This window comes from Emiliania huxleyi (assembly GCF_000372725.1).
Source record: "Emiliania huxleyi CCMP1516 unplaced genomic scaffold EMIHUscaffold_78, whole genome shotgun sequence".
In the NCBI taxonomy this organism is placed as follows: domain Eukaryota; phylum Haptophyta; order Isochrysidales; family Noelaerhabdaceae; genus Emiliania; species Emiliania huxleyi.
This window is the reverse complement of record NW_005196163.1, coordinates 346309-363510: the sequence shown is the minus strand read 5'-3', so window position 1 is coordinate 363510 and position 17202 is coordinate 346309. Positions and strand designations below refer to the sequence as shown.

Below are 17202 nucleotides of genomic sequence, written 5' to 3'. Positions count from 1 at the left end.
CGGCTTTGCAGGAGCTGCGGCGGGCTTGTTGGCGCGTGGCTTCGCGGCGGCCGCTTGTGGAGCCTTCGCTGGCGTCCGCGCGGCCTTGGCAGGCGGCCTGGCAGCAGCTGGCGGTGGCTTGGCTGGCGGCTTGGCTGGCGGCTTGGCTGACGGCTTGGCTGGTGGCTTGGCTGGTGGCTTGGCTGGTGGCTTGCTCGTCGGCATGTTAGGCTTCTACGCTCGTATGGAGCGCTCGCATGTGGTCCGCGCCGCGGGCAGTCGGGGAGGATTTGAGTAAACTGTGTTCTTTTTGCAGCGGCATTGTGCACGGTGCTAAGTGCATTGCCGCTCTTAACGGAGTCGCTTAGGCGGCTCCGGTGGTGTGCCGGTGATAGTACTAGCACGCGCCAGTTCGCACCTGTGTCGAGCCTGTCTGCTGTGTGAGAGAGTTCTTTTGTTTAAATTCTTTTTGCTTGGGCTGGCCTGATGCCGGGGTAGGTAGGGTAGGTCTGCTCCCGTCGGGTTTTTCCCTCTCTTCAAGCTGGAATTTTCAGAAAAAGAATTTTTCGCGGAAATCACGATGTCAACCCTCCCCAAATGGGTGATCTGATGCTTGTAGGGCTTGAGAGTGGCCTGCCGGAAAACCTGCGAAAGCCCAACTCACACCGTGGGTGGCAGGGGCGGTGATAGGAGTCTCCCACTCTTTGGGCTTCGCTAGATGTGCGGCCAACGCGTGTCCTCGCCCCTTGCGGTCTTGAGGGGCGAGACTTGGAGCACTTTTGGAGTGCAGTCGGCAACCTCACATCCAGGGCCGGGGAGCTAAGAAGCGCACCCAGCGGGCCGGATGATCGGTATCGGGTTGCGGGCAAGAGAGCCCTAGCCCCGGGGGTGCGCGTTCGCAGGGAAAGGGCCGTAAAGTAAACACGGGTCTCCGAGTACCGAGAGGGCTCCGTGTACCGGGTCGTTTCCCCTTAACTGCAGAACGCCCCCTCTACTCGGAGCTAGTGGACACGGACACTACGACACCACCCGTCACGTACACACACGACTGTCTAACATGTACACTGCCCGGCTACGCGGCGGCTCCCCGGCGCCAGGGCGGCCCCGGACGAGTTTTTTGTGGTCCGAACCCAGCATCTCACGGCTACAAGCTCCACCTCCAGGAGGCGCGGCACCCCTGCCGTCCTCCTCGGCGTCACGCACCCAGTGACCACCGCGCCGCCGCCCCGCCGCCGCAGGGAACCATGTCGAAGGAGTTCAAGCTGGAGAAGGATATGCCGCTCGAGGAGATGATCAAGGGCCTCGAGGTCGGCGCCCCGCCCTCCGCCGAACCGGACCAACCGCCGGCCCGAGCGCAGCGCGTCGGCCGCGCCTCGGCGGCGCTTTTTTCGCAGCCCCTCAGTCCCGCGCCCGCCCCCGCCGCAGCCCATGATGCCCGTCGGCGCGCGCGGCTTCACGCTCATCGAGTCGGACGGCAAGGACGAGGCCGGCGAGCCAAAGTTCAAGATGACGGACCTGTCGGCTATCCAGGGTGCGCCGCCGAGCACGGCCGACTCCCTCCCGCGCCACCGCCGCCGCGTGCCCTCGCCCCCGCGCTTCGCCCCGCCCTCTGGGGCGCCAAGGCCCGTCCGCGCCTGTTGTGGAAAGCGGGCCACCACGGAGCACGCCGCCTTTTGACCCGCCGCCGCGCCCATGGAGCGAGCCGCCTTATGACCCGCCGCCGCGCCGCTGTCACGCAGACAAGATCCACAAGGAGGACCCTAACTGGGACTTCGACAAGAACTGCTACAAGCCGCCCTCCGATTGAGCGCCGCACGCGTTGTGACGGAGTCGAACTCAAGGCGAGAGCGTCTCGGTGCTCTCGCCGGCGCGCATGTTGCTTGTGTCATTCTTGTGCTCCGGTCGCCTGAGGCAGCCGGTATTTAGAGTGTTTTTCAGGAAAGGACCCGGGCGCGGCGGGGCCGGGGCGCGGGGGGTATACGTCTGGCCATATCTGCGGCGTGCGGGGTGCGCGGTGCGCTCGCTCTCGCGGTCTCTGGCGCCGCAATTTGGCCTCTGCGCGCCCAGCGCGCGCCGAGAGCGGACCAGCACGCCAATGCCAATGGCACGAGAATGGCAATGGGTGCGACGCGCCGACCTCTCGGCGTGCGTGTGGGTGTGCAGTGTGCTATCTGGCCTCTGCGAGCTGTGACGCCACGTGTACATCTCGAGGCAGGCCTCAGCAGCCCACCGCACACACAACAACAAGAACACTACCAATCACAGGTCGTTTCAGACCGCGACAATATGTTCCAGCTGGACGTGTTCGTCAAAGACTCAGACTCAGCTGCACGCGCGCGCACTCGCACGGACACACGGTGCCGAGCAGAGACTGAGTAGTGAGTAGAGCTCTAGCTCTGAAGAGCAGAGCGAGAGCTACTCTGCTCTGAGCGGCGGCTGGCCTGGCCCGACACCCAGCTCCAACAGGGCACAGCCGCGGACATGTGCTATCGGACCAGCGAGGCGACGGCCCCCTGCACGAGGCGGACTGGCCAGCGCACCATGCCTGGGAGGGAGGCAAGGCAAATTACGACTACAAGGTGAGCAACCATGTGTGTGTGTGTGTGTGTGTGTGTGTGTGTGTGTGTGTGTGTGTGTGTGTGTGTGTGTGTGTGTGTGTGTGTGTGTGTGTGTGTGTGTGTGTGTGTGTGTGTGTGTGTGTGCGTGCGTGTGTGTGTGTGTGTGTGTGTGTGTGTGTGTGTGTGTGTGTGTGTGTGTGTGTGTGTGTGTGTGTGTGAGAGAGTGTGTGCGTGTGCGCGCCCGTGTGTGTGTGTGTGTGTGTGTGTGTGTGTGTGTGTGTGTGTGTGTGTGTGTGTGTGTGTGTGTGTGTGTGTGTGTGTGTGTGTGTGTGTGTGTGTGTGTGTGTGTGTGTGTGCCCGTGTGTGTGTGTGTGTGTGTGTGTGTGTGTGTGTGTGTGTGTGTGTGTGTGTGTGTGTGTGTGTGTGTGTGTGTGTGTGTGTGGTGTCACGGCACCTGGGAGGGAGGCGCCCTTGACGAGCTCCATAGCGATCTCGAGCATGATGAGCACGATGATGGTGACCTCGAGCCGGTGAGCCGTGCGGATCTCAAGCTGAGAGGCGAGCGAGTCGAGCAGGTCGTTGACGATGTCGAGCCGCTTGTTGAGCACGGCGACGCGGTCCTACTGGTGACGAGACGCCAACCTCAGGGCGGGGAAACGGTGTTGGGAAGAGCGTGCAATGCAGCCAGGGAATGCGAGGGGGAGTGGGGTGGGGCGAGGACATTGGACACAGCCGAATGCGGCGGAGTACAGTTGAATGCGGGTCCTCTCGAGCGCTGGTTGGAGTACGAGAATGCGTCTTCCGCTTCTAGGGACGAGATATGGGGAGATACGAGGGAGATATGGGGAGATCTTCCGCTTCTAGGCGCCCGCACTGCCAGATATGGGGGAGATACGGGGGAGATGTGGGGAGATCTTCCGCTTCTAGGGACGCGGTGTCCTCCACGTCGAGGTAGCGGTGCACGCGGCGGTACATCGCCTCATACTCCTCCGCCTCCCAGAAAAAGTCGGGGCAGTCAAGGATGTTGGAGTGCAGGTTCGCCTCATTGCGCTGCGGGCATGGGGGAACGGGGAGCTGTGGGGAGAGGTGGGGAGAGGCTGGGAGGACTGCAGGGTTCGCCTCGTTGCGCTGCGGGCATGGGGGAACGGGGAGCTGTGGGGAGAGGTGGGGAGAGGCTGGGAGGACTGCAGGGTTCGCCTCGTTGCGCTGCGGGCATGGGGGAACGGGGAGCTGTGGGGAGAGGTGGGGAGAGGCTGGGAGGACTGCAGGGTTCGCCTCGTTGCGCTGCGGGCGCTCGCGGAACGAGGCGGGTGAGGCGAGGCGAGGCGGGTGAGGGAGGCGAGCAGGGGGTGTGGGGGGGGGGGGGGGCAGGAGCTGGATCTCCGCAGCCACAGGACAGGGCGGCCCCCGCCCACACGGCATATGCTCTAGCAAGTCGATATGAAGGCGAGTAGTTCCGCCGCGGGGTGCTCTTGAGGCGGGCGGGCAGGCCTGCAGGAAGATGCGGCCGGTGAGCTGCGCGATCCTCTTGACGGAGAGCTGCTGCCGCCTACGCGAGATACAGCCGAGAGTGCGCGATCTCCTTGATGGAGAGCTGCTGCCGCCTTCGCAGAGTCCGAGAGTCCGCCTGCCCCACTCTCACCCCTCCCCACCCACCCCCCTCCCGTACCTGTGCGCAGCTGTGTCCGTCGTCTCTCGGCGGAGAGAGTGCTGCCGCCACCCGTGCCACGCCCAGCTGCTCGGGCACTCTCGGCTGGATCTCGGCTGGATCTCGGCTCGCCCTCGCCCGTGCCGCGCGAGCTGCTCCGGCAAGGCCCGCACCTCTTCGATGGTCTGCTCCAGCGCCGTCTCGAGGGCCGACAGCTTCACGGACTGCGCAAAGGCGAAGGAGACGGCGATCTTTTCGACCGGGTCGGCGCTCCGCAGCACCACGACGTTGCTCTCGATCTTTGTCCGCCGCGCGCCCGGCTGCGCCTCGCCGCTAAGCGCGGCGATTCGAGCTACGGTGGTGGTGCTCAGCTGGGTGGCCTCCGAATCGGCGCCGGCCTAGGTAGGTCGGGGAGACTTCTGCCACACACACGAGGTGGCGGGGCAAGGGCCGGGCGACCCTCGCGACTCCACGTCTAGACAGACAGGGGCTGGCACGGCATTCAACGTGCAAGGCCCGGTGCGCGTGGGTGAGCGGTTGTGTGTGTGTGTGTGTGTGTGTGTGTGTGTGTGTGTGTGTGTGTGTGTGTGAGTGAGTGAGTGAGTGAGTGAGTGAGTGAGTGAGTGAGTGAGTGAGTGAGTGAGTGAGTGAGTGAGTGAGTGAGTGAGTGAGTGAGTGAGTGAGTGAGTGAGTGAGTGAGTGAGTGAGTGAGCGTGCGTGCGTGCGTGCGCGCGCGCGTGGTGTGTGTGTGTGTGTGTGTGTGTGTGTGTGTGTGCGTGCGTGGGTGAGCGGAACCTCGCCGCTGTCTCCGCCGTCATAGGTGAAGAGCAGAAACTGCGGCGGCGAGGGTGGTGGCGAGGGCGGCGGTGGGGAGGGCGGCTGCGAGGGTGGCGGCTGGGGGTGAGGGCGGGGGTGAGGGACGGGGTGAGGGTGGTGGCGGCGAGGGCGGCTGGGATGGCGGCGGCGACGTGGCAGGTACGGCGGAGGGAGGGGTTGCGGCCGGGGAGGGCGAGAGCGGCGGCAGGCCTCGGACTCCGAGATGTCGGGAGATGTGGGGAGATATGGGGAGTGCCTCGGACTCCGAGATGTCGGGAGATCTGGGAGATATGGGGAGAGATTGCCTCGGACTCCGAGATGTCGGGAGATGTGGGGAGATATGGGGAGATATGCCTCGGACTCCGAGATGTCGGCTTCGCCGCCCGGAGCAGCGGACGCGCCGGCAATGGCCGAACCTGCGAGGGGCTCCGCGACAGCGGCGAGCGAGGCGAGGAAGTCGCCCTCCTGGAGATGTGGGGAGATATGGGGAGATGTGGGGAGATGTGGCGAGATGTGGCGAGGAAGTCGCCCTCCTCGCAGGGCAAGGCAAGGCAAGGCCGCCTCCTCCACACTCATACACGAGGTGGTGGGGCAAGGGCCAGGGCAGCCCTCGCGACTCACGGCATTCAAAGGCGCAAGGCCCGGTGCGCTCTGGGAGAGAGGCGCGCGCGCGCGCGCGCGCGCGCGTGTGTGTGTGTGTGTGTGTGTGTGTGTGTGTGTGTGTGTGCGTGTGTGTGTGTGTGTGTGTGTGTGTGTGTGTGTGTGTGTGCGTGTGTGTGTGTGTGTGCGTGCGTGCGTGTGCGTGCGTGCAAGCGGGTGGTGGTTGTGGGCTCCTGGCCCGTGTCGAAGCCCCAGAGCTGGACAGAGCCATACGGGAATAGAAACGCGTCGCGCTGCTCGCGCCTGATGAGAACAAAAGAGACGGGGCCTGCCTTGCAAGCAAAGGGCAGAGTGGGACGAAGGAGCGCTGCTTGCGCCCGTCCTCAAAGCGGCAGTGCACCACGTCGGCGTACGAGACGATGGACAGCTTCTGGCCAAAGGCCCGCCACCGCTCGCTCTTCTCGAGCAGCTCGATCGCGCTGTCGAGGTCGATCGACATGAACGAGCAGTAGCTCGAGCAGCGGCCGTGGCCCTCGCGCCACGCGAGCGCCGACTGGCGCCATCGCTCCTCGGGCGGCGGCCGCTTCGTCCGCCGCACCCGCCGCTGCCTCGACGCCGGGCCGCCGAGGTACTGGACCTGCGTGGTCGGTAGGTGAGAATGGTGAGGCGGCGGCAGCGGTCGAGGCGGTGCTTGTGCAGGCGACAGCTTTGCGTGGGCGGCGGCACCGAGAGCCGGAGCTCTTCGTTGAGTGACGGGCCGCCGAGGTCGTCGGTGGGCGCGCCCGTCTGGGCGGTGATGGCGGCCGACCGCTGCAAACGCTGCCGCTCGGGCAAAGGGCGATGATGAGGTTGGAGGGCCAGAGCAAAGAGCATTCCGAAGTATCGGCCACTACACAACCGGGGGGGGGGGGGGGGGAGGCGCAGCCCTGGGACGGCGCGGCTTCTCTCTCCCCAGCAGCACATTACGCGCGCGGGAGCCCCCCCGCGGTACTCTGTCCCCACCCATTGGTTGTCGTCTGGCATGGCCTGTTCTCGCCCGCGGTGCGATCTTGACGAGCTGGCGGCAGCCTGTGCACTCTCTGAGTTGTTGTGTGGTCGTGTGCATGTGCTCTGAACATGTCGGTCGTTTTGTCCCTGATGACGTGCCTTCGTTGGATTGCTGCTTGTGATCAGTGATGATGTTGCTTGCTATTTTACAGTCAGAATCGCCCTGGGGGCTCCTGAGGTCCTGTGTTCCTGTATAAAGCGTCAGCCGTCGGCAGAGCTTCACAGAAATTGTGGGAAAATTGGGAAACCACTTGACGGTGGCGGCCTCCGACTCGCGCCTCCGCCTCACTGGCACTATTGTAGCCCTGGCCGGTGCGCGTGTGAAGTTGAAGTTCCGGAGTAAAAATTCGAACGCGTTCTCTCACGGTGACCAAGAAATGTCCACCTCAGAGGCACCTCCGGAGGCAGGCCGCCGCACGCCGGCGACACAGCTCCAGCTGTCAAACTGACCCGCAGCTCCTCTCAGAGCGGGAACTGTGACGAAAGTTGACTGAGGCGGTTGTCAGGAACCATCATACGGATCACATGGTGGCTCTCTCATGACGGGAGACCGACCGACCACTCCTGGGTGGCACTGCCACCGGTGTCGCTCGATGTCCTGTCGACAGCGTGCCGACAGCGACACAGATCATGTGGGACGCGTCGAGTATCGACCTCTACCTTTAATGTGAGTAAAAAAATCATGTGTGGCCATGTGTGTGTACCTATCTTGCATTTTTGTGAGGCTACGCTCGTGCACACTCTGTCACTATTTCCAGTTACTCATACGGCGCAGCGACGCCCGATCCGCAGGCAGCGACCTTAGCTCGTCACCGTATCCTTTTGCTCTTTCCACTCCGGCTTCTCTCCAGTAGCCGTTACCTTACGAAATGGAGGGTCGTATTGATCCTCTCGCGCTAAGCCTTCTCAACGTCGTCTACAAATCCAGAATATGGCAGGAATGCCACATCCGTATGTGCCTCGGCGGCTTCCTCGAGGTCGAGGTAAACAACAGACTTGTGAATAGATCTATTTCAATTAGGAACATACCCAGACATTTTGCAGTGTTTCGTTTGTTTTTCAATGCGGAGAATTCGTCAAACAACTTTCTTAGATTGCTGCCTTCCGCAGGCTTGGGAGAAGCACCGTCATAGACCTTGACGTCTATCGTATCTCCCACTTGGCGTCGGGGCGAGGTTTTTTCAGGCTTTATCAAAAAATTATTGCGCCACACTTGAGCAAGCGCGTGACTCACGCCATCCTCCTCTATGTCCTCTATTCCAAAACGGTTTGCTGACAGACAGGGACCCGAGCAACGGTCGGCCGCACCAGTGGCGTCACCGTCCCATCTCTCCACCGCATCTCCGCAGCCCGAGCCGGAGTACATGTCGACGGACGACGAGCGTGGCTTGGCCAAGCGGATCTGGACCGACTGCTCGGACCTCGTGCCTCGGCCACGCTACGACGGAACACTCTCCTCCGCCGCGGGAGCGGCGCTTGGTGGCCCCGACGCCGCCGCCGCTCTAACTAAGTTGCGCAAGGAGATGCCGGCGCTTCCGCACATCAAGCCTGCGCCGGCGGAGCAGCGGGCTCGAGCGCTTTACGTCCACGCGGGCGCGGGCAGCTGGACACCGGAGCTCAAGAAGCAGGCGCGCAGCTGCTTTGAGGCGAGGCCGGGCAAGAGCCGGCGGCGGCGGACGTGAAGCCGACGTCGCAGTCGCGGCGAGACTTTGATTACAACTTTGCTGTGTCGCAGCGGGCGATTAGGTCCTCAACTTGTCAGACTCGCCGTCCCGTTTTGGACTCGCCACTCACGCCAGCCACGGAGTACGGTAGGTATACGCGGGAGCAAATCGAGGACAGGGAGGTGACGATCACGACGAGGGTTCAGCGCCGGCTGGCAAAAGCTGTGGGCGCAAAGCAGGCGCTCTCCAAGAGCTTCACCGCCGACAAGCAGCGCACGGCGATCCTCGACAAGATGGATGAAAAGCAGCTGCTGGAGCTGGAGCTGGAGCCCGAACCAGTGCCGGTGCAGTCCAACGCCAACGCTGTGGCGACTATCGGCAGCGGCGAGTAGTCGCTGCCGACCGGGTGCGCGCGGCCCTCCCCTCTCTCATCGCCCTCGCCGCCCTCACCGCTCCCCGCCCTCCAGCCCTCCCGCCCTCCTTGCCACCTGCGCGCCGTTCACTCACACCTTTTCCGTCCTGGCTCACAGGTCTGTGACGCGCACTTTGCGGCATGGCATCCTCCCCCTGGACGGGGCGGGGCGAACGATGCTAGAACTAGCGGGGTGGCGTGTGTTTGGGGATTAAAAGGTGGGCGTAAGGCCGCCCCGGCTCTAGTGTGTCGTCGTGGCTAGTGCAAGGGGCTCTGTCGAGCCGCCTGCGGCGCTCCCGCCGCCGGCGGGGTGCAGCGGCGCTGCGCGCCGCTGCGGAGGCCGCGCTGCGCGCGGGGGAGGGGGAGGGTGTACGGGAACCAGGGGGGACCGGGGAGGGTAGACCGCGGTAGACTGGTCTACCCCTTTTTCACCGCCGAACGGTAGACCGCCGCCGCCGGACGGTAGACCGCCTCGGCCGTTTGAATATGCAGCCTCCAGTTCTCCACTCTGGCGCCACTTTGGCAGACGAGCGCCGGCAGATGCCCTCGCGGCCTGCCGGCGAACGTCCGTCCGGCGAGAACGCGCGCCATAATGGACGTGTGGCTGTCTGGCGAAAACTCGCTCTCGAGAGCCGCGAGAGGGCGGCGCTCTGCAGTGAGCGGTTCCGCCCGATGAGTGTGTAAAGGCGTTCATTTGATCTCATAAAAGACACGGAGCGCGCCTCGCACGGAAATGGCATGAGGTGAAGCTCACAGCGACCGCGCTCAACAGCCTCTCTCACCGGCGGATTTCGCCCGCGCGGCAGACCGCACTTTCATCGCGCGTTCTCGCCGGACGGACGTTCGCCGGCAGGCCGCGAGGGCATCTGCCGGCGCTCGTCTGCCAAAGTGGCGCCAGAGTGGAGAACTGGAGGCTGCATATTCAAACGGCCGAGGCGGTCTACCGTCCGGCGGCGGCGGTCTACCGTTCGGCGGCTGAAAAAGGGGTAGACCAGTCTACCGCGGTCTACCAAGTCTACCGTCGGGTACTTAAAGAGCAGGTAAACAGCAATAGATCCGGCCCTCAAGCGGCCTAATCGATACCCAGCCCTCACGGAATCGGTCCCTCGTTGTACAGCAATCGATCCTTCACACTGACTGCCCGCGCTGCCAAACTTGCTGAGTGAGAATCGGTCCCCCCATCTGTGGCGCGAAGCTGATATGTCTCCCGCGCTCGGCGCGCCGACCGCGCAGCGGCGGCAGACCACCCTCCGGTTCGAGGGGCGCCTGGGGGTGAGCGGGCTGCCTCCGCCAGAGTTTGGCTCGCCCACCTGTGCGGGCCCCCCTGTACCCCCTCCCCCCCCGGCCCGGGTGTCTAGCAATTGGTCCCTTGGCAAGCGCGAATCGGTCCCCCTGGGGCTCCCCAACAACAGTAGCTAACGTTAGGCCGGCTGAACAACAATAAGCTAGGAAGGCCTGGCAGTGACCAACGACGATCTCCAGCGTCCAGTGCGGGTAATACGCGAAAATACCCGGGAAACCCCAGGTATTTTCGGGTTTTACCCGGGTTTTTTGCCGTTCTGCTTGCTGGCCGCTGAACAACAGTAACAACAGTAACAAACAGTAACAGCATGGGCTGGGGTGAACACTTGAACAACGTTAAGGATTTCAGCCAACAATAGCGCAACTGTTAGGCCCAAAGTTAATGTTAAACAGCTCTAGTTTTGATCTTCTCGGCTTAGGGGGGGCCTAGGCCCGTGGAACTCCGTGGGCCAGGGAGTGAGCGAGGAGTGGGTAGGGAGAGCGCGCGCGCGCGCGCCGAACGCGCGCAGAGGTGTGAAGGTGTGAGCCAGGAGCTCCGAGCGGGGGGGGCTGTAGGCCTGGAACGAGGAAGCCAGCCGCCCGCCCACAATTTGCCCTGCCTCGAAGAGAGCTATCGTGTTCATGTGATCCTTCTGGTACCGTACCTGGTTGACAACGTAGCTGCTGCCAATGCCCGCGCCCACCAGCGCAAAGTCAAACATCGAATCAGCGTTCGGGTTGCCATAGCAGTTGTTGTCTTGCCACACAGCCGGTGGGGTGCCATGAGTCGACACGGCTGGCGGGAAGATGAGGTCGTCGCACGCATGCCAACCCCGAGCGTGAGTCGGCTGTGGAATTCTCCTCGACGGAACACATATCGTGAGGAAGGGAAGAGAAGAGCGGCGAGCGTGTCGCAGTGAGGACAAGCGTGCACGTGAGAAGCGAGCCGAGCATTGCAAAGTGGCAACCCGGGGGAGCGGCAGGCCCAGGGGTGGGCTCGAGAGGGGTTGGCAGCGGTCGAGGTGCCCGCCGGCAGTATTCCTGTAATCTCCTGGGTCGTCATAAGGGGTGTAGAGATTGGGTGTTTCCACAATCAAACCGTCCGTGAAGAGTGCTTGATTCACGGACAGCGAGGCTGGCCGCACAGCGAGGCTGGCCGCAAGCGGAGCTCCCCACCGGCGGCGGGTTTGAAGACACTGAGCCGAGCGCGCCGGCGGCGGACCGCCGCCGGCGCGCTCGCTTCGGCGGATGGCTGAGCGGCACAGTTTCTGGCCGCCCGGCCTGCGAGCAGTCACCGCGAGACGATCGAAGGCGCTCAGTTCAAGCGCGCCGCCATGCCAGATCTCGCCCCACGCCCCGACCAGACCGGGCAGTACGTGCAGGAATGATGCAGGCATGATGGATGGGTGTGGTGAGCACGCCAGTGGCACCGCTGCGCACTCTCAGGGTCGCAGCCGCCTATCTCGTGAGGGGCGTGGCTCGGGGCGGGTGCGAGAGAGTCGAGGAGCGCGGCGCGCGCGTGCGCGCGCGTGGTAAGTCGGTTTACATTTCATCACTGGTACAAAAGAGACCCAAAACGGCACGCGCGCCGCGCGCACGCGCGCTCGCATCACCTCAACACTCACACTACACACAGCAAATCAAAGATGCGGCCAGGCGCGCTCCGTCCGGGTTTCTTCGATCAAAAGAGGGACGGCAGCGAATCTCTACACAGCTCATGTGCCTCGTCATTCCGGCTCAGAGGGGGGGGGGGGGGGGGAGCAATTCAGTTCAGATCAATCACGACCCCCTCGGAGGGGGCCGGACGAGGCGTACCCCGAGGGCCCCGCTCTTTCCCGGCAGCGCCAGCGGCGCGCGCGCGCACACACAAAGACGCTGCCCCCTCACACCCAGCCCATCGCTGTCACAGCTGTGGCAGCCGCACAGTAGGCTGTGTCAGCTGTGCAGAGTGTGTGAGCAGCAGAGGAGCTGCTCTCCAGGCTTCTGTCGCAAAGAGCTGCATGCCACCGAAAGCGCTGTCGAGGTTCGCCGAGCGCGGCGCAGGTTGGGGGAAGCCGCCACCGACGAGCGTGTTGGACTTTTCACTCCGGACAAAAAACGCGGCACAGCGGACGGTGCGGGGCGTGCCGCAAACATGGACCGTCTGTGGCGAGGTGGGTCGCGTCCCCCGATTTTGTTCAACCCAGCATCCACACCCTTTACCCCCCTCTATCGGGGTTATGGGGGGTTTACGTGGCTGGGTTCACAGCGATTGTAGGAAAGTGTCGAAACCAAATCACGGTCGCGGCCTTCCGACTCGCGCCTTCGCCTCACTGGCACTATTGTAGCCCTGGCCGGTGCGCGTGCGAAGTTGAAGTTCCGGAGTGAAAATTCGAACGCGTTCTCTCACGGTGACCCAAAAAAGTCCACCTCAGAGGCACCTCCGGAGGCAGGCCGCCGCACGCCGGCGACACAGCTCCAGCTGTCGAACTGACCCGCAGCTCCTCTCAGAGCGGGAACTGTGACGAAAGTTGACTGAGGCGGTTGTCAGGAACCATCATACGGATCACATGGTGGCTCTCTCATGACGGGAGACCGCCCGACCACTCCTGGGTGGCACTGCCACCAGTGTCGCTCGACGTCCTGTCGACAGCGTGCCGACAGCGACACAGACCATGTGGGACGCGTCGAGTATCGACATCTACTGCTTACCCAGCCTTCGGTTGTATCCTGGCTGTGGTCTCACACCCACTGGTGTCCATCTCAGAGACCGCAGGAGGTCATGAGGGTCGATGGGAGTGCCAACCCCACATGCCTAAAAACCCAGCCCAGTACGAGGTGTGAACGTGAACAGAGTAGCCAGATCGCTGTCGATCGTTACGGCACGCATGGGGGGCCTCCCGGACGTATGATCCTAGCCCAATAAGCTCCACGGAGCAGATTTGGATTTTTGACAGAATTAAATGCACTGCCCTCGCACGGGAGAATAGGATGCAAAGAATATAGATAGCCTTTGCAGAGAAAAGCGTGTAAAGGCCAGCCCGACTTTCTCTTTTTTTGTAGTCGAGTACTTTTGGCCACAAGCCGCTGCGCGATCCTTGGTGCGTTCGCCGATGTGCTTAGCCGCGCGGCTGCGGCCCGCCGGCAAGGCGGTCTCCGCCGCTCCCTCCGCCGCTCCCTCCGCCGCTCCCTCCGCCGCCGCTCCCTCCGCCGCTGCGCCGCCTCCGCGCCGCCATTCGCTGGAGCGTGCGTTTGGAGTGCTCCTCTCGGTCAATTTTCTCGTCTTCTGGGCCGTGCCAATCTTTGGGATGGGGCAGGCGTACCACCTTGGCCTGAAGCACGTCCTGCGGCCGCTCTACGACCGGCTCGACCGCTCGGCCGCCCTCCGCCGCTTTGCCGCCGCATATGTGTACAACAAGCCCGCCCACGCCGACTTTGCGGCGACGGCGGTGCTCACCTTTTTGTCGACGACGGTAGCGTTCGGCGTGGCGCTGCGCTATCAGCTGGTGCACGGTCACCTCCCGTGGGCCCTCCACGCAGCGTACAACTGCGCGTGGGTGGGCATCGGCGGCCGGATGATGGGCTCTGCGTACACCTTTGCGCACAAGGAGGGGCACAATGGCGTGCTCTACCAGCGGTGGGTGCGCCGCACGGTGGGGAACCTCTTCGAGAACTGGGTCGGGCTGCTCTACGGCAACGTGCCCTACAACTTCACCACCTCGCACAACCACATCCACCACGCCCTCGACGGCGGCAAGGCGCGCCGGCCCTATCCGAGACGCCTCCGAGACGGTCCCGAGACGGTCGCGAGACGGTCCCGCCTCTGTGGAGATACGGCCTCCTGCCGTGGGGCACCGCACACCCTGCCAGGCGCCTCCGCCTCCGCCGCGCGCCGCCTCCTCCTCGCGCGGCCACGCCCATGCGCCCCACGGCTCGGGAACACACGCTGCGCGCGCGGGCGGTGCGCGGGCGGTGCGCGGGCGGTGCGCGGGGGGCAGGCGATGCGCGGGGGAGACGGAGTCTGCCCTAGCCGGTGCATGCGTCCGAATGGCATCGTCGAAGCTCTCGTGCTTCCTCCCATAGCCAGTCGCCCGCAAGACACGGCATTTCTCAGTCCCTTGCCCCATCAGCGCCCCCGTGCCATGAGCAGTGTGATGACTTCCTCTTACTGCAAGTCATCAGGGCGACACCTTTTACTGCTACGACCTCGATCGCTCCTCGCTCTCCGACTTTATGCTGTACCAGGCGACCCTTCCGAGACCCGCCCGCACTGCCACATTGCCAGCCGCCGCGTGACGCACGGCCGCGAGGCTTTGCTTGGCGCCGTCCGGGTGCTCCCTCGCTGTCGCTGACGCGCCGCAGCCCCCCCCCCCCCCCCCCACCCTTGGGCCCCCCCTCGCAATGACAGCCTTCCCCTCCTCGGCCGCTCTCGCCGTGACACTCCACCCCGCCCCGCCGGCAGCGTCGCATCTTTCTGCACATGGCTGGCCTCTCGTCGCTGCGCTACTTCCGGCTACGCGGCATGCACAAGCAGGAGCGGCTCCTCGCGCGCGGGTGCGCAATCTTCTGGCTCGCCGTGCTAGAAGCGGACATATCTCCCCGTATCTCCCCGTATCCCGCGCGCGGGTGCGCCATCTTCTGTGGCTCGCCGTGCTAGAAGCTCCAAAGACGGATCCGTGTACTCCAAGTAGCGCTCGAGAGGACACGTACTCCGCTGTCTTCAGCCGTGTTCAATCTGTTCGTACCTCACGTGGTGCTCCGAATGCTCTGAACGAGATCGTAGTCCCGCCCTGAGGCTGGCGTCTCCAGCACGTAGGCTCGCCTTCCCGCTGCCGCTGCTGCTGCTGACGCGCAGTCCGTGGTTCCTCTGTGTGGTGTGGCTGCAGCCGCTCTGCGCCATGTCCTTCTTCCTCGCCCTCGTCAACTGGGCCTTCCACGCCTTTATCGAGCTCGACGCGTCGGGCCGCCACTTGCCCCATGTCAACGCGCTCACCATCCTCGACGGCCAGGACGACAACTTTGGCGAGGACGACCACATGGCGCGCCGACCCTCCTCGCCCGCCCTCCCTCGCCCGCCCTCCCTCGCCGACCCTCTCCCTAGCCCGCCCTCCCTCGCCAGCCAACCCATCGCCAGCCAACCCATCGCCAGCCGACTCTCGCCCACCCATCTCTCTGCCACGCCCCCGCGCCGCGGAGCACGCGCAGTCTCGCGTCGTGCCCGCCCCCCCTCCGCCCTCTGATCTCTCCGAGCTGCCGCACACGGCACTGCCGAGAGGCTGCGGGCGCCGCAGCGCGCGCGCCTCCCCTCTCCCGCCCACCCTCTCTCTCTCTTCCCCTCCCGCGCAGGCCCACCACTACGAAAACCCGATCGCGCACGCGCGCTCGCGGCACGACGCGTGGCGCGCGCGCATCATGCCCGAGCTCAAGGCGAACCGCGCCTCCATCTTTAAGGAGATCTCGATCGTCGAGCTCGGCATCCTCACACTGCTCGGCCAGGTGCGACGCTTCCGAGAAGATTCCGAGAGGGCTCCTCTGCCGCCCATCCACCCCGTGCGGATGTGTGGCTGTGTCGGAGGCCACGCCGCAGACGCCCCCCGGGGCCTGCACCAATCCCCGCCCCTCCTCGGCCCTGCCGGACGCCCTCCGTCCCTCCCCCGCGCCAGTTCGAGCGCATCGCCGAGCGCCACTACGTCGACTTCTCTGGCGAGCTGTCGACTGCGCAGGCGCCAGCTCTCGCCGTGGCTCGCTCCCGGCCGCGAACACGCCCTCACCCTGCGCCGCCGCCTAGCGACAGGCCGGCGTGCGGGACGCACCCCCCCCCCCGCACACACACACACGCACACACGCACACACGCCCCGCGACGAGTGGCGCCGTCCCTCCTGACGGGCCGGGGCTCTGCGCGCGTGGCGCAGGTGGCCGAGATGCTGCGACGCCGCGCCCGCACCAAGGAGAGCACGCACGAGGAGTACCTCGCCTGGGAGGCCGAGACCGAGGCGGCACTCCTCGCGTCGCCGCCGCCAAAGGATGACTGACGGCGCCCCGGGCTGCGCTCCGCGCGGCCGGCTGCAGGCGCGAGGACGTCGAGCCGGCCCTGCGCCGCTAGGGAGTGGAAGGCGCGAGTTACCGTGTCAGAGACACAACACAGGTGAGAGGTGTATATGACAGCAACGAACCCTGAGCACCGTCAAGTCGTCGTACGCCACTTGGCCTCGGGGGCATGACAGACGCTAGCATAGGAGTCAGATCACATATATGTCGGTTGTCGCATCATTTAAAGCTAGAATCATCAATCAACAAGACACAGAATAATCAATAAACTGCTGTTATAGCCCTGTTTGAAAAACACTAAACAGGAGAGTGACCCAGGTGCCACTGCCAGGAGGAGAGAAAGATCTCGCGCTGTAACGGTGTCTAGTTGCATTCACTTTGATTCTACGGCTCTGGTTCACGGAGAAAACAGGATCGATGAGAGGACGGGTGAGATAGAGACGATATGTGTTGTGATAGCTCATAGCTAGCCCCTTGACAGATCCCGCTTCTAACTGCCATGTCGGCCCCCCGGGCCGGTCGTCGGCTGCTGCTCTCGCCTCGCTGGCAGCGCGGTCTGGTGCCGCGGCGCCCATCTCTCCTGTGGGCTCGCGGCGGCTCGCCGCCGCGGTGCCAAACAATGTAATCGGTCCAGATTCGTCCCGGCGTACCGCCGGTGCCGCTTCCTCGCCGATTTTTGGCTCATCCAGTTAGTCGACAAAGTTGCCCTGGAGCTGCTGCCGCTCGACTGCGCGGCGGAATCGGCCCTTCGCGGCCGAGGGGCGATGCGCCGACGCCGGGGCTACGGCTCGGGACCATTTCCGGGCTGTCTCGGGCAAGATCAAAATTTGATGATTTCATGACCTCGCCACTATGCGGCTCTTTGACATCCACCTCGCGGCCCGCTGCGCGGCTCCTCGAGCGCGAGATGTGTCGTCTACGAGGCGGCGGCGCAGGCGGCGGCGGCGCGGCGGCGCGGCGGCGGATCGCGGCGCTGACAACGGCAGCAATCTGCGGCAGGCTGCTGCTGGCTGCTGCAGCAGCTGCTGCTGCTGCTGCTGCTCCGCTGCTGCTGATTGTGGCTACGATTTCTCCGATCACCCCGCCCGCCCGCTCCGCCGCGGGTGGGTGTGTGGCTGAGCTGTGGCGGGTCGTCTCCTGCGCGCGGTGCCTTCTCCCGGTCTGGTGCG

At 64.4% G+C, this 17202-nt stretch overlaps 2 protein-coding genes across 2 annotated transcripts; one reads left to right on the top strand and one right to left on the bottom strand.

The window, feature by feature from the left end:
* Positions 1–2465: 2465 nt before the first annotated feature.
* On the bottom strand, positions 2466–7363 carry EMIHUDRAFT_218258 (hypothetical protein; the record flags this gene model as incomplete). The annotated part of the gene is made up of 12 exons (XM_005760092.1): positions 2466–2524; positions 2992–3157; positions 3483–3587; positions 4359–4583; positions 5865–5933; positions 6002–6238; positions 6328–6490; positions 6563–6627; positions 6872–6953; positions 7034–7107; positions 7204–7246; positions 7353–7363. The coding sequence occupies 12 exons, from the start codon at positions 7361–7363 to the stop codon at positions 2466–2468; spliced, it is 1299 nt and encodes a 432-aa protein (XP_005760149.1).
* A 5739-nt stretch (positions 7364–13102) lies between these two features.
* EMIHUDRAFT_438508 (hypothetical protein) lies at positions 13103–16313 on the top strand. The gene is made up of 7 exons (XM_005760091.1): positions 13103–13742; positions 14167–14229; positions 14447–14553; positions 14801–15023; positions 15331–15480; positions 15648–15707; positions 15898–16313. The coding sequence occupies exons 1-7, from the start codon at positions 13293–13295 to the stop codon at positions 16015–16017; spliced, it is 1173 nt and encodes a 390-aa protein (XP_005760148.1). The 5' UTR covers positions 13103–13292; the 3' UTR covers positions 16018–16313.
* The last annotated feature ends 889 nt before the right edge of the window (positions 16314–17202 follow it).